At 37.7% G+C, this 14,243-nt stretch overlaps 1 protein-coding gene across 2 annotated transcripts in view; it reads right to left on the reverse strand.

Annotated features, from left to right (window-relative positions):
* Positions 1-4,754: 4,754 nt before the first annotated feature.
* DPH6 (diphthamine biosynthesis 6) overlaps positions 4,755-14,243 on the reverse strand; it is a 188,411-nt gene continuing 178,922 nt past the window's right edge. For both annotated transcript variants that reach the window (XM_031504994.2, XM_077784065.1), the window contains exon 15: positions 4,755-5,078. In XM_031504994.2, coding sequence (XP_031360854.2) covers positions 4,963-5,078 — 116 coding nt within the window. In that variant the 3' untranslated portion in view covers positions 4,755-4,962. The remainder of the gene's footprint in view (positions 5,079-14,243) is intronic.

Raw genomic sequence — 14,243 nt, forward strand, 5'->3', positions numbered from 1 at the left:
ACCTGAGAGCTGCCTGCACTCATGCTGGGCAGGGGCGGCCCTCAGCATGTGTGCAGCTGTCCCAGTGATGGACCAAGCAAATTTTGCTTGGACCAAGTGATGGACATGTAAAGGACTTCAGGATCATTAGGGATGAATCATGCTGTAAAATGTATCATTAATGATACTAGATGTGTTATAGACTTCTGTGATCTGAGACTGCTGCAGGCAGTGTGCTGGGAGAAAAGCTTTCCAGATTGTGCTCATGCAAATTTCTGTCTGTGATCACATTCGTTCTGGTTCCCACTAAAACATTAGTTTCACACTCATGTGTGCTCTCACTCAGTCTAAACTTTTTGTTATTGCAGGTTGTATGACTACAACATAGCATCCCTTTGCTAACACCTTTACAAGGGTGAGAAAACATACAAATATGGAAACAAAGACACAAGGAATCTAATGGATATGCTTAAACTTTCCCAGGAAGGGGGTGGAGTTGGTCCTAACCTTTGCCTCCTGACTTGAACATGTGCCCTAACAGATTACTAGATCAGGGCAGCTGTCAACTTGTTCATGGCATTTAGTTCAGCTTGTCTTTTTGTTCTGAACCATTGTTTTATTCTGAACTGGGGATCTTTATAATTCAGATAGGAATTTCTGAATGCTGGGAAAAGCAAATGTGAAATCTGATCTATTTCGAATCCGTCCTGTTGTGCTGTGGACATGTTAGTCTCATGTTAAATCATGCAAACAGCATTTTAAAATAATTTAGGATTGATACAGTCACAAAATAGCCATATAATGGGAGATGGAGGATGAGCAGATATATCCAACAAATGTTTTTTAAACATTGCAAGTGAAATGAAGAGCCAAAGGAATGGCAAGGAAACCTATGGCCAGTGGCATAAGCTGTGCCAAGAGCCTCAGAACAACCAGACTGTTTGGGAATGTAGGAGAAAAGCAGGCAGTGCTCTAAAAAATGATAAAAGCAGGAAATCACAGGCAAATCCTAGTCATGAATTAATCCAACAGAAGTCAAATCCAAGAAATTGTGAGCAGTGAATCATCAGTAAAAGGGCACTTGCATGTAACATATGAGTTCAATTCACAGGTACCCAGTCTGTTTTTTAAAATTAAAATTTAAAATAGGTCAAAAATATTCAGTGTTCAGATGAAAGTTGAAAAAAGAAGCTTTCAAGATCTCAAGTCTGTATTTTGAATGTTTGTCTAATACATCAACACAGGCTGACTTGCCAGAAATATTAAAATACAAGTAAAAGATCATAAATTAGTAAATTGTCAAGTATTCTTAATATGTATTCTCATTGCCAGACATTTATAATAGTAAAAGCAGGTTACTTAAATAATTAGTGCCAGCTAGTACTCAGAGAGCTCAGAACAGTTTAACTTTAATATGAAGAGCAAACTAGGTTTGCTTCAGGAAAGCCATCCTGAAAGAAATAACAAAGATTTCACTTGGATACATGAAAAGTTTCTGTATTTTAGATTTGAGTGTTCATTTATAGAACTATTATACCATGCAGTAGAAATCTTTTATTAAACCAATGGACTCATTTATTTGAAATAAAATTTTTGTTCAGTCACTGTATTTTGATAGACTAGGCTCTGCACATAGACAGGAGATAATGGATTGAACAGGATGTCCTTGAAGGAGAAGAGTTCCTTCAGATTACCTCTCTAATACTCAGGAGATATCCTGCTTCCAGTACTCGTTGCACTTCTGAAGGCTAAGAGGAAAGATGCACCCATGCTATCTGGTGTAACAAATCAGCTCCTGAATTACCTAACTATAAAACTCACAGGGAAAAAAATTAAATAATCTCTTTTTAAAATATCTCAATGTCGTTTTAAAACCTATTTAGGAAGATCAGCTCTGGTGCCTTTATAGCAGCTTAGCCATGTGCATTGTAAAGGCTCACTAGTACTGCTGCCATCACTGGGGTTTGAAATGAGTATAGCACAAAGTTACTAAATCAGTTTTGGTCTTACAGAACCATTTGGTCATACTTTCAAGCAATTAAAGAAATTGATATACAGAGACTTTTAAAAGGAGGCAGGAGACAAAATTTTATGGACACAGAGAGCTGTAACAAGATATAGATTACTTTTTGGAAAAGAAAAAGGAAGCAGAGAAGATTTGCAAGACATATTCTAACACTTGTAAAGTAAAGCAGAGAAATGAAAAATTAAAACTTTGGGTTACATATTTAAAGAAATTTTCCCGCCCATTACATAAGGGATGCTGGAATAAGCCAACATTTTGTGTCATAATAGGCATACAAAACATTTTCCTGCAGGCTTAGTAAAAATCAGAGAAACAGAAGAGTTTGTGTGCATACAAAGTCCCCAAAACCAGTGTCTTAGCACATATGGGCATTTATAGTCTCAAGATTAAAACTTGCTGGGGTAATCACTCCGCTGAGCTTGCTGCGAAAAAAAACCCACAACAAAAAAAAAAAAAACCACACAAAAAACCAGCCCTGTATCTATAAATTTTGAATATTGATGTCTTTCCCTCTTTTCACTAAACCACGTGTATGTCTGTGTGTATGTCTTCAGCTACCACGTTGTTACAAAGAAAGTCAAAAAGAGCTCTGCTGAAGCACTTTATTAATAGTAGGACCCAGTAATTCTGATGAAAGTACAGCAGCTTAAGGCAGATAAAAATGGTGTTATTTCTCTCTATTATAAAAGTCTTAGGCCTCTCTGTGACACACTTTACTCACCTACTTTGCATATCAATGTTGCACAAATGGCCTTGTTCATACTTAAAATAGTGTAGACTGAGCTTATCGTTTCAGTCATTCACACCACTCAGAAACTGTTTGAAGTCTCTCTAGGAGAAAAAGTCAGCAAACTCTTACTTTTTATGTATTCACAGTTTAAACCTGTTGAAGTTCTACTTCTCTGTCTCAAGAAAAGGAAAAAGTTTTGCTTTCAGTTGAGAGAAAATCACACTGTTTTTCAAACCAATGCATTCTGTTACCATTTCTCAATGCAGCTCTAAAGAGAAAAAAAGCAGGCTAGTTCGAGTGTAATGAATCTTGTAGGAAGACTTGCAGGAAAAGCTATTTTCTTTAGGAGCAAATATCCTGCCACCTTAAAATATCCAGTACAGTATAAAAGCTAAGATCAACGTGTTTCAGTATTTTTTTAAACTCATGGTGAAAAAAAATGACTGCAAGAGAAGACACGGTGAAAATGCCATCTCTTTGGTTTCTATATGCATCAATGAATAAATAAGCTTCATCCTTATCTCTCTGAAAGTACCTCTTCTCTTCTCTTACAGTCCATTGTGTCTTTGGCCCATGGACACTCCACACTGAGAGAAATGAAATACTGGTAGTTTCAGGGAGAAGTGAGAAAATTATTTAGCCTTCTAAAAAAGTAAAATTCAAATAAACCAGGCACATCCAGGTATTAAGGAGTCCTTTTCTGATCGTGGGAAAGGATCAAATGTGTTTAAGTCTAACCTAAAAATGATCCTGAATGCTAATCAACTAATGTATTGTTAACAGAGTCTTCCCTTTTTCCTCAAGAAATTTAATACAACCATTTATTTATACACTGTTACATAAAAGACACTTTGCCTTGTCCCTTTCAAAAACATTTAAAGATCTGTGAAAAAAGTAATTCTTACTAAGTAAGATGGCAGCTTTGCTATATTATTGGAAACAATAGTAAGGAACAATAACATTTAGCAGTTTCTAATTTCAAGTATTGATCAGCATAGTATGCTGGGCATGTAGAAGTTCTACCAGAGGAGGATCCTCTTATCTTTAATCTCTTGTGTTATATAAGGTGCTGCCAAGTGCATTTCTGATAGTGGGTAAGAAAATTAAACTGGAGTGTTAAGTCCACCTTGCTGTCACCTCAATGTGAATGTCCTGGCGTAAAGTTGACTTTTGTGGAGGTATCTCAGATATAGGCTGAGGACAGAGAAGGATAACTTGGAGTGTTCGTCTCCTAGCTCCAGTGCTCACACTGTGGAAGAGAAGCAGTGAGAATATATAGATGCAGAATATAGGCAAGGCACAGGTTTGATATTTGTTCTTGAAGATTTAATTTTGTAGCCTTTGTCTGAAAGTAAGATTTTTCTGCAGTGCATTACTGCTTCAAGCGAAGTCCAAAAGGCTTTCTTTTCTATACTGAATTTATCTAATGAGTAAAACAGCAGTGGTAATGAAATTGACAGGTGCTTCACCTGTGTGTCTGAGCCTGTTTTAGTGAAAACAGTGGTAAAACTCCTGTTGATTTTCTGGAGAAAACTGAAGCCCAGGGTCTATGACAGGTGTGAATACTGGTAGCTGAATGTTGGTAGGTCTTTAATAACAGCTGACTACCAGATATAAAACATAAAAATACCCCTGGATTAGAAAGCAAGGGGAAAATCCTACCATTTGGCCATCATTTACATTATTTGTTTCAGTAAAATGTGCATCCTAATACCACTCTGAATAATTCTTCCCCAGTGCTAGGAAATGGTTAAAATCTGGCCACAAATATGGTTTTCATGAGTTGGCCTGAAGTGAGTAAATTCTACATAGAATTGAAATGAATCCAGTCCTTAAAACAGTGTTGGAGGTAATATTCTAGTTTCTCCTCCATCCAAATGATCTAAAGTTATAATTGGTGTATTGTAACCAGACCTAAATATATCAAACAAAGAACCAATGTGATCACACCAACTGCATCTCCCAGAAGCCACCTGCTATAATCTGCATACATCTAAAAACAAGTCAGAAAAAAGTACATTATTTTAAAAAGAAAGCTTTATTCTTCATACAAACCTGACTCTGTCACATATCACACAGCATCATTAACAAGGTAATGCAACTTTGCTTAAATCAAACAATATTGCTTCATGAAAGTATCCAACGGAGTTAGTATCAGCTCTTTTCTTTGTTCTCTCCTGGATGGAATGTATGTGTGTTTTGGTATCAACTCATCTCCTTTAAACTGCTAGCTTAGCCAGCATGTTATATGAATAACATCTTTGTCAGGTAAATCCACCACAGGTACTAAAATCAGAGCTGGGGTCTTCTCTTCCAAATATTTTTCAAAGTATTCTTGCAGTCCTAAAATAGAAACAAAACAACTAGTGACAACTTGTCTTTTTGTGTCCTATCTCTTAAGAATGATTTCTAAATACTTTTCTGAAAATTATTGTGGAATAGCAATTAACAAAAGGAAGTGAAATGCAGCTCTTGAATTTACACTTTACACAGAAGGAAAATCTCCCACCTCCTTTTTGACTAATTGAGATTAAGTTTAGACGTTGCCTAAAGTCAGAATTCAGCAAAACAGTTTAATGCATATTTCTCAACCTTGAGTGAGTGAGTGGTCTGTTGATTACAGATAGAGAGAACTGAACTAGAGCAGTAGTAGAAATACCAAAAGGCCAGCTGAAATTCAGTTCTTTGTCATTTTTGATATTTGGATGATCAACACATAGTTGTCTGTAAATGAAACTCTTTTCTCAAGTCCCATTGTGGGCCATCAATCAAAAGAGAAGAAGTTAAAAGTGGCCATTTTTAAAAACATTATGAACTTAATTTTCATTTGTAATCAATGGCTGCATGCCCTCTTGAAGACATAATGGAGGAAGTCCAGGAATGGCAACATATATGACTGAATATTTGGAATTACAGTAAGATTCAAACTGCTAAAAATACAGAATCTGGCTAAAAGAAGCTCTAAAGGGACTGGTATGTGTGGCAGAAGTTTGCAAATATAAAAGTCCATTTTGGGAACAGAATTAATAATTGAGAAGATTTAATCACAATACAGAAGAAAAGTAAAGAATGGAAAATTTAAACTTGGCATCAAGACATTTTTGGTTGTGCTCGGCCTCAGTGGACATGCTGAAAACCAAGCCACACAGAACCCTAAAGAAAACTACCAAAAAGCCGCTGAATGACCCACAAAAGACAGTTTCCTAATAATAAGGTATAGCCTGCAAAGGTTCTTGTTTCAATAACGTATTTCTGTCAGCAGCTTCTGGGATTATGGCAATTCTTCATAACACTAAGCAATCTTGGCTAGAAAGGGTGTAAAGAGGGCAGAACTTGCAGACTGTCAGAGCATTTTTTTTTTGGTGTCACTGCCTGTGAAACTGCGAATAGGCAGTTCAGTCAAAGTGTTACCTTATCCAGGATAAAACAGGAATTTTGCAATTGTATTCACTGAAGCCAAAACTCCTCTTTTTTTTATCTGGCAGCAGTAGCATAAATTAATGTAATAATGGCAATGCTGCCTATAAAATATTGCAAAGACAGTACCGGTTTTCTGAAATTCTGCTGGTTTCCTTTTGTATTAGCATCATTGACTTTGGAGTTGAAGACAGACAAGGGAGAGCCAAAGATCAACAGCCACCTCAAAGGTCAAAGGACTTCTTCATCTGGTGTGCAAAAAGGAACTCATTCTCTGTATTACAGATATTCAGCAGTGACCTGGTAATTAACTATCAACTAGAATTTTTCTTGAAAAATTTGACCTCAGAAAATTTTATGGCTTTGCTGACTCAGAAGGCTTTAAGTGGAAGGGGTAAAGACAAGCCACCTTAAAATCACTGATTTCACACTATTAAAATTACATTCTTTTAATCAATTAAAATTCTGAAAATACAATTTCAGACTTTAGCATTTTATGCAGACTTAAAAACTGTGAATCAGTGCTAAAAGCTATCAAAACAAGTCCACATATACCTTTTAAAGGGAGAATTTTAAAGTGGGGCTATCTGAAAATAGAACTCCATTCTTTGGTGGGTTTGAGGTGGCCAATATTTTTGCAAAAATAGCCATAAACATTTACATTTGAACGTGCCCTAGCAGCCTTGCTTGCTTTCCTAAAGACCAATGACATTTCTTTTGCCAGTGCCTATATGTATAAATGAAATTTGGATAAAAATCTGGGACATATGCCTCTAAATATTTTACTGTATCTACAAATCAATTAGTTTGATATGAAAGCAGTGCAGCTTAGATGTGAATATTTATACACTTAAAAATTGTGGATAAAAGTCTGCTCATGCAAACTTCCCCTAAAAAGCAGAAATCGGGTCTTCTAAAACAGTAAAATTGTACTCTAAGGTCTCACAGAAGACAACATACAATTAGTACATCTGTGGCAACCTATGAAATTATAGCAAACTAAAAAAATTGACAGCTATGTATTTCACCTGCTATAACAGGTTACTCTAAATCTTCCAATACTAATTGTATATTCTTAATGATGAGAAATTAAGACACTATTTATATTTTTTTACTCATTCAAAATATGATTTTAGATAAATTAGAGCTATGAGTGTTTTCTAAATGTGTAATATTGTTTGATTACAAAGATTTTCAAAAATGTCCTTCCTTTAATATACTATATGGGGAATGCCATACTTATAAAAGTTGATTTTAAAGGCGAAAACAAGTAAAGGACAAAGGGTTACAATGAGTGTGTTACTGGAGGTTTAATAGTGGCTATATGGGTATAGATGTGTAGTGACAGTCTTACAGTTATTTAAACTGCCCTAATAGAGGATGTTTAAGTACCAGCAAAACCAGCTGATTATCAAGCAGTAAACAAGTGATGTGCATTGTGGATCTTTTAATTTCCTGTGAAAATCCACACCAATTATGCTAGCCACACTTGCATTTTTATAGAGGCCACCCAGGGACTCCTGAGGTAAGAGAAGTCAACAGGGAAATATGAAAGAAGTATCTCAAAGAAATGAAGGGGTGTGCCTTTAGGAAGCTGACACAGCTGACAGCCCAGCTGAGGCGCCTTTACACCAACGCAAGCAGCATGGAAACGGGAAGAGCTGGAAGACACCACGCTGCCCGACATCATGGCCTTGTTGCCATTACAACAACAGCTCAAGGTGGGCCCAAGGGAATCTCTTGAGGTTTAACAAACAAAGTGCAAGCTGTTGCACCTGGACTGGGATCACCCCTGGTGTCAATACAGGCTGGGGATGGACAGACCAGAGCAGCCCTGCCCAGAGGGACTTGGGGGTGCTGTGGGTAGAGGCTGGACATGACCCAGCCATGGGCACTCCCAGCCCAGAGAGCCAAACGTGTCCTGGGCAGCATCCAAAGCAGCGTGGGCAGCAGGACCAGGAGGGGATTCTGCCCCTCTGCTCTGCTCTGCTGAAAGCCCACCTGCAGGGCTGCACCAGCTCTGGGGGGCCAGCACAGGAAGGACATGGAGCTGCTGGAGGGAGTCCTGAATAGGGCCTTGAAGATGATCAGAAGGATGGAGAACCTCTCCTACAAGGAAAGGATGAGAAAATTTGGTTTGTTCAGCCTGGAGAAGGCTTCAGTGTTACCTTATTGTGGCCTTCCAGTACCTAAAGGGACCATACCAGAAAGATGGAGAGGCCTGTAGTGATACGACAAGGGGGAAATGTCTTCAAACTGAAAAAGAGTAGGTTTAGATTATGTATTAGGACAAAATTCTTTACTGTGTGTAGTGAGGCACTGGAACTGATTGCCCAGAAAAATTGTGGATGCCCCAGCCCTGGAAGTGTTCCTGGTCAGGTTGGATGGAGCACAGGGCAATCTGGTCTAGTAAAACATGTCCCCCTACCCAAGGCAGGGGGTTTGGACCTGCCCAAAGCAGGTGAATTTCATCCTTCAAGATTGATCCCCTTGCTCCCAAGCAATCCACAGTAATTCAGGGAGCAGATTCCATATGAAGTGTCTTCCTGCACTACCATATATATATTTTTTTTTAACCTGGGTGCAGCTAAGGAGTATGGACATAACTAAAACTTAAAAATGAACAAAATTTATTCAGTGCCTCCTGACATTATCATCTATTTCTGCCATCGCTTTGTGAAGACAGGATACTGAAATTAATAATCTGATGATTTCTCATGCTGACTTAGCACCCCCTTCCATATAGTATGGCACAAACTAAGAGTGTAAGCTATTGTTTTTAAAGGTGATTTTCATACTAGGTAGAAAAAGCAGTGCTCAGAGGGCTTTTAAAAGATCATTCCAAAAGACTAGGAGGTTATTTCTATATCTTTACTGTCACTGCTCTCAGCTAGATTTAGGCAGCATCAGGTGAGGCCACAGAATCCATTTACATTTTTCAAAATCAGGTCCCTGTTATTGTTGCCATACTCTTATTTCACTGTATATCTGCAGGGGAGTAGTAATCTAATAGCTCATATGAAGAAGGAAAATAGTAGCAAAAAGGAAAATGGTAGCAAGAAGGAAGATCACATTTAGCCCAGTACATAAAAAATCACTTTCATATCACTTCTATCTTTCCTTCACTTTTTAACCAAAATATATTGTTACATTGCTTAGAGCAGGTTTTAAATCCCTGAGCTAATAAAGCTCCATTGCTTCTGCTGCAGAGATCTGACGTGCAGCATGTACTTCGAAAAGATGCATCAGAGGGGATCAGGTTCCTAACAGTTGACTAAGAGTTCCAGTCCCAAAAGATCTGCCCCCGGTGTGCAGAACACTTAACCCTTCGACCAGTACCAACATGACTATTCACAAATTATTGATGTCCCTAAATCCCTGGCAGATTGCAGACAGTTCTTGTCTCCCTTGAAGCCAAAGCATATGGTCACTAATGAGATGGATTAAAAATACATATACACATTCAGGGCTTTGCCACATGAATGTAAAGCCACAGAAATGTTAGAAGGTGATTGAACTGGACTGAACACTGTTAAATACACGATTAGCTTGTTATGGATCATTTCCATTGATCTATATTCAGTTTCACAGCATAGTTTAATTAAAGCTGTCTGGAACAAGCCTCTGCCTTAAATGATCAGGCAGTGCAATGAAAAGGTGAAACACGAGGAACTAGAGATGCCCCTCCCTTTCTTAAGCATCCAGCTGACTGTCTCTGTGGTGTCCAACCACAGCAAGAACAGAAGCTATGCTTTAAAATATTGTCTGTTTTTACAGTCCAGGGTTTTTACATATTTTTCATAATAGAAAATGATGTAGTGGAATATAAAATTTGGGAAAAAAACCTGCATAGTTTTCTTGCATCATTGCAATTAATGCCTTTCTATCCAAAATAAAATCACACACAGTAAACAAGAATATAATATTGGAATATAAAAGGGAGTCACCTGGCAAAATATGATTTTGTGCTGATTTTTTTTTTTTTGTTGCAGCTGTAAAGATTTTAAATCACAATATAGGTATTTTTCACAGTCCAGTATTTGGCTTTTCATGTGATGCCTTATGCTTTTTGTTACTATTATTAATGACATTATTTCACATTGGTCATTGTACTTTTAAGGGACCAGTTTTTCAAAACTGATGTAAGCTCCTTCATAGAATACTGATGATGAACTTCAGTCACTCTGGCCTAGGATATTTATCTGAATATAAGTTAAGCAGTTGCTTTGAATTACAGGTGAAGTCTGTTATAGCCATGATATATGAGACAAATGACCAGCAAGAGTTTGGATAAGGCTGTAAAACCACTTCAAATCTGCGATTTCCTATGGCAGTCCTTGGAATTGTGACTATAAAACAACTTGTGTTCTTTGCTACATAACTTTCATAACATAATCTGTGTGGTTGAGATCTTTTAAACTGTGTCTAGATTTCTCTCCCTTCTTTCAATGGCAACAATTGATGAATAAGTTTTCCTGTTGAAAGGTAATACACAGTAACATTTGTTAACAAAAAATGCAACTAGTGTAATTTAGACTTAAAAAAAATCCCCAGATTAACTGTTTCAGGCCTATTTGTAACTATACATACCACAAATAGAAAAATAAAAAAAGCAAAACAAACAAACAAACAAAAAAAAACAACAGAGGGAATGGTAGTTGTGTTTGGAACTCAAGTCATATGCCCAGTCAGTCACCAAGGCAGCCAGATCTGCATGTCTGTATTTTCAAACAATTCTTTCATAAAAACCTATCTCCAAGAATTCCTCACATGGACCCATCTATACTGACAGACTTCTTTCTTCTACCACTAAGCTAGTTTTAGTTGTATTAATGAAAATACCTTTTTCTTTTAACCACCTAACAGATGAAAATACAGCCTGTACTGTAAACACAAGGCCAATGTTAGCCATCCTCTTTCAGCTTGTTCCTAATACTGGAGAACAATTTTAGATTATTGCAACCACTTTTGTGAAGGATACGGTTATTTGGATCTAGACTGACAGGACTCTGTCACTTTGGATATAGAAGAAGGGCAACACTTCCCCCAGCAGAGCATTCACCAAGAGAAATAATGGAATCATTAAATAGTTTGAGTTAGAAGGGACCTTTAAAAGCTCATCTAGTCCACTTCCCTCCCCTGCAATAAGCATAGCTATCTTCAACATGATCAGGTGGTTCAGAGACTCATTCAACCTGACCTGGAAAGTTTCCAGGGATGAGACATCAATCATCTCTCTGGGCAACCTGTTCCAGTGTCTCACTGCCCTCACTGTAAAAACTTCTTCCTCATATCTAGTCTGAATCTACCCTCTTTTAGTTTAAAACCATTACCCCTTGGATAAGGGGTACACTGTCAGTACAAGCCCTATTAAAAAGTCTCTCTTATTTTCTGATAAGCTCCTTGTACATATTGAAAGGCCAATACACAATCTCCCAAGAGCCTTCTACAAGCTAAATAACCCCAACTACCTCAGTCTTTCCTCACTGGAAATAGATGTTCCACTCCTCTGAACATTTTTGTGGCTCTCCTATGGACCTACTTAAATGGGTCTGTGTCTTTTTTGTGCCAAGAGAAAAATCTGCTATAAAGAGAATACTAGTGCTCTGTTATATTTCACTGCTAGTCCTGTTTGTGCAGTGGACTTCTTGTCCCTTTGGATTCTATCCCAAACCTAAAAGTTCTAGCAATATTTTTATGCAGGCTACAGTGAAAACATAATGAAGGTTGCTCTAGGCTTGATGGGTACCCACAGGAGTTGTAGCAACTCTTCCTACAGCTGAACAGATGAAAAGAAATGAGGAAAATGAGCTGTGTTTCCCTGCATGCCATACTGATTACTCCTGCTCTCAGATTTAGTTAGGAGAAGTTGTGAGCTCAAAAGGCAGCAGTCATGGACCTTACTGCTTGTGTGAGATACAAGAAAAAGGAGTGACTGGCTTATCTTAATCCACACTAATAAGTCAGTCAGGATGCCTGAAATCTGTGTGGCCAACAGCAAGAGCAGAGGGACAGCTGGTATAAAATGATAATCTCTGAAGGAACTCAGATTCTGCCTCTTCCTCACCCAGCCTCACAATCCTCTCTGCTGTTCCTCTGTTTCAACAGGAAGGTGTGGGAAAGAAAAAGGGCTCACTCACAATCAGGGAAGGCATTAACATTTACAGGACCCTCACTTTTCTAGAGCTGAGTCACTTGGCTGAGTAACTGTACAAGTCTTTTTAGACTGTAGCTCATGCATTTTTTTTAGCATCTGAAAGAAAATTAGTAGACAAAACAGTTATTTTTAGTATTGGTTTGATTGCGGGCCTGTCAGCCTTGGTGATGCATCTCTTTTATCAAGCTGCCACAGTATCTTGTTTTGTTTTCAGAGCAAAGTTTGATTAAAGACCAATTTCAGAAAAGTTACTCACTGTGGGCGTTAATTAGTGCTTCCTGGCCTCTGCGGGGTTTATCTTATGATCTGTTTCACTTACTAAACCCTGTAATTCAATTTACATGAAGATGGGAATGAAGCTACCCCCTTCTATTCTTCTGAAGGCTTCTGTTTAAGTCAGTCCTGAAACTCTCTCCTATCATTCTCTAATAAGGAATTCTAATTTCTAGCCTTTTAAAATCAAAATGAAAGCAATACTTCACATCTATAATGACTTTTTCAACTAATGAACTGAGAAAGAGCTTCAGAAGGGGGTAGGTAAACTTTAGGAAGCCTTTGCTTCTAAATAGTCTTTTCAGTGGTGCCCAAGTATACTTAGAGAAATGCATAATCATATTTTTCTCTTCCTCTGCATCTTTCTGGGAGTGGAGCATTGTCATTCTGTAGGAGAAGGTCGCTGGTGTTGCCCTCTTCCTCTCTCATTAGCAGACAAGAAAAGCCTTTTGTCTTTCTGAAAGCAAATGGCCAGCTACTAGGTCAAAAATATTAAAAAGGTAGTTGATGAAGAGAGACTTAATAGTACTGGCAGGTAAAAAGTAGCAGCTGGAAGTGAAATTTATAACATGATATAGGTAATTAGGAACTGCTGAATAAAGTTAATGAAAAGAAAATGCCATTGGGGTACTATACAAATACAAGCAGACCAAATAAAAAAACAAACAAACAAAAAAAACCCAACCCAAAAACAGTCCAAAAGAAAATATGACTCAGGTACATTGAATATTTGAAACTAGATTGAATAAAACATGAAACCAGTACAAAAGAGACCAAACCTGTGAAAGAGAAGATGACCTAAAATGGTCTTTTTTTTCTTTTTTTTATAGTAGACAGCCTGCACAGGAAAACTGAGTCTGGGTGAGGCAACATATTCAAGCAGAGTTCATGGACACTGCCATCTGAAAACATCCTCTTCGAAGTATACGTTCTGTTGTGAACTTACTCCCAGATTTTGAAACCTAAACTTCATCCTATGTGTAGTATGAACTTAGGCTGGTAGGGATGTTTCCTAAAGTGGTACAGTGTGACAGACACACTAGAAATGCTGAGAAGAAAAGGAAATAAGGCAATGATAATCACAAAATAGATTAATATTTACAACAATTACAATTTCAGGCCGAAATGCTATCCCTAAAACAGCTATAAGCCACCCAACTTTAGTAGTTACCTTCCAACGTGCACACAGTACCAGTCCAATTAGGTATGTTATCATGCACATCAAGGGCAAAGTGCAGAAATAAATGTGACGCTTTTAAAGATAAACAAATGTTGCTGAGCTCCTCCATGTATTAGTTAGGGCTGTTTCTCAATAGAAAGAATTAAGATTTGGCTTCCAATAGCAATTCTTTCAAGCTGCTGGCTACAGCTTAGAAAACAGCAGAACATGAAACATACATTGCTGTGTTTTCCAATGTTCTGTTTTTAGTCCTGTCCTATATACAGACTGAGAACCGGCCTATACAAGGTTATAAATGTGCACTTTTGTTTAAAATGTCATTAGCCTTCTGCACTAAATAAAGAAATACTTGAGCATGCCCTTCCAATACTCACAGTGAGGTCTAAATATAATTTCAAAGAAAAGGGAGGACTGAACTTTCCAAGTACAATCCCTCAGAGAAGAACTTGTGCTTTTTCTAAAACCATGACAGAGTGCAAAG

This window comes from Lonchura striata, chromosome 6, assembly GCF_046129695.1.
Source record: "Lonchura striata isolate bLonStr1 chromosome 6, bLonStr1.mat, whole genome shotgun sequence".
Taxonomy (NCBI): Eukaryota; Metazoa; Chordata; class Aves; order Passeriformes; family Estrildidae; genus Lonchura; species Lonchura striata.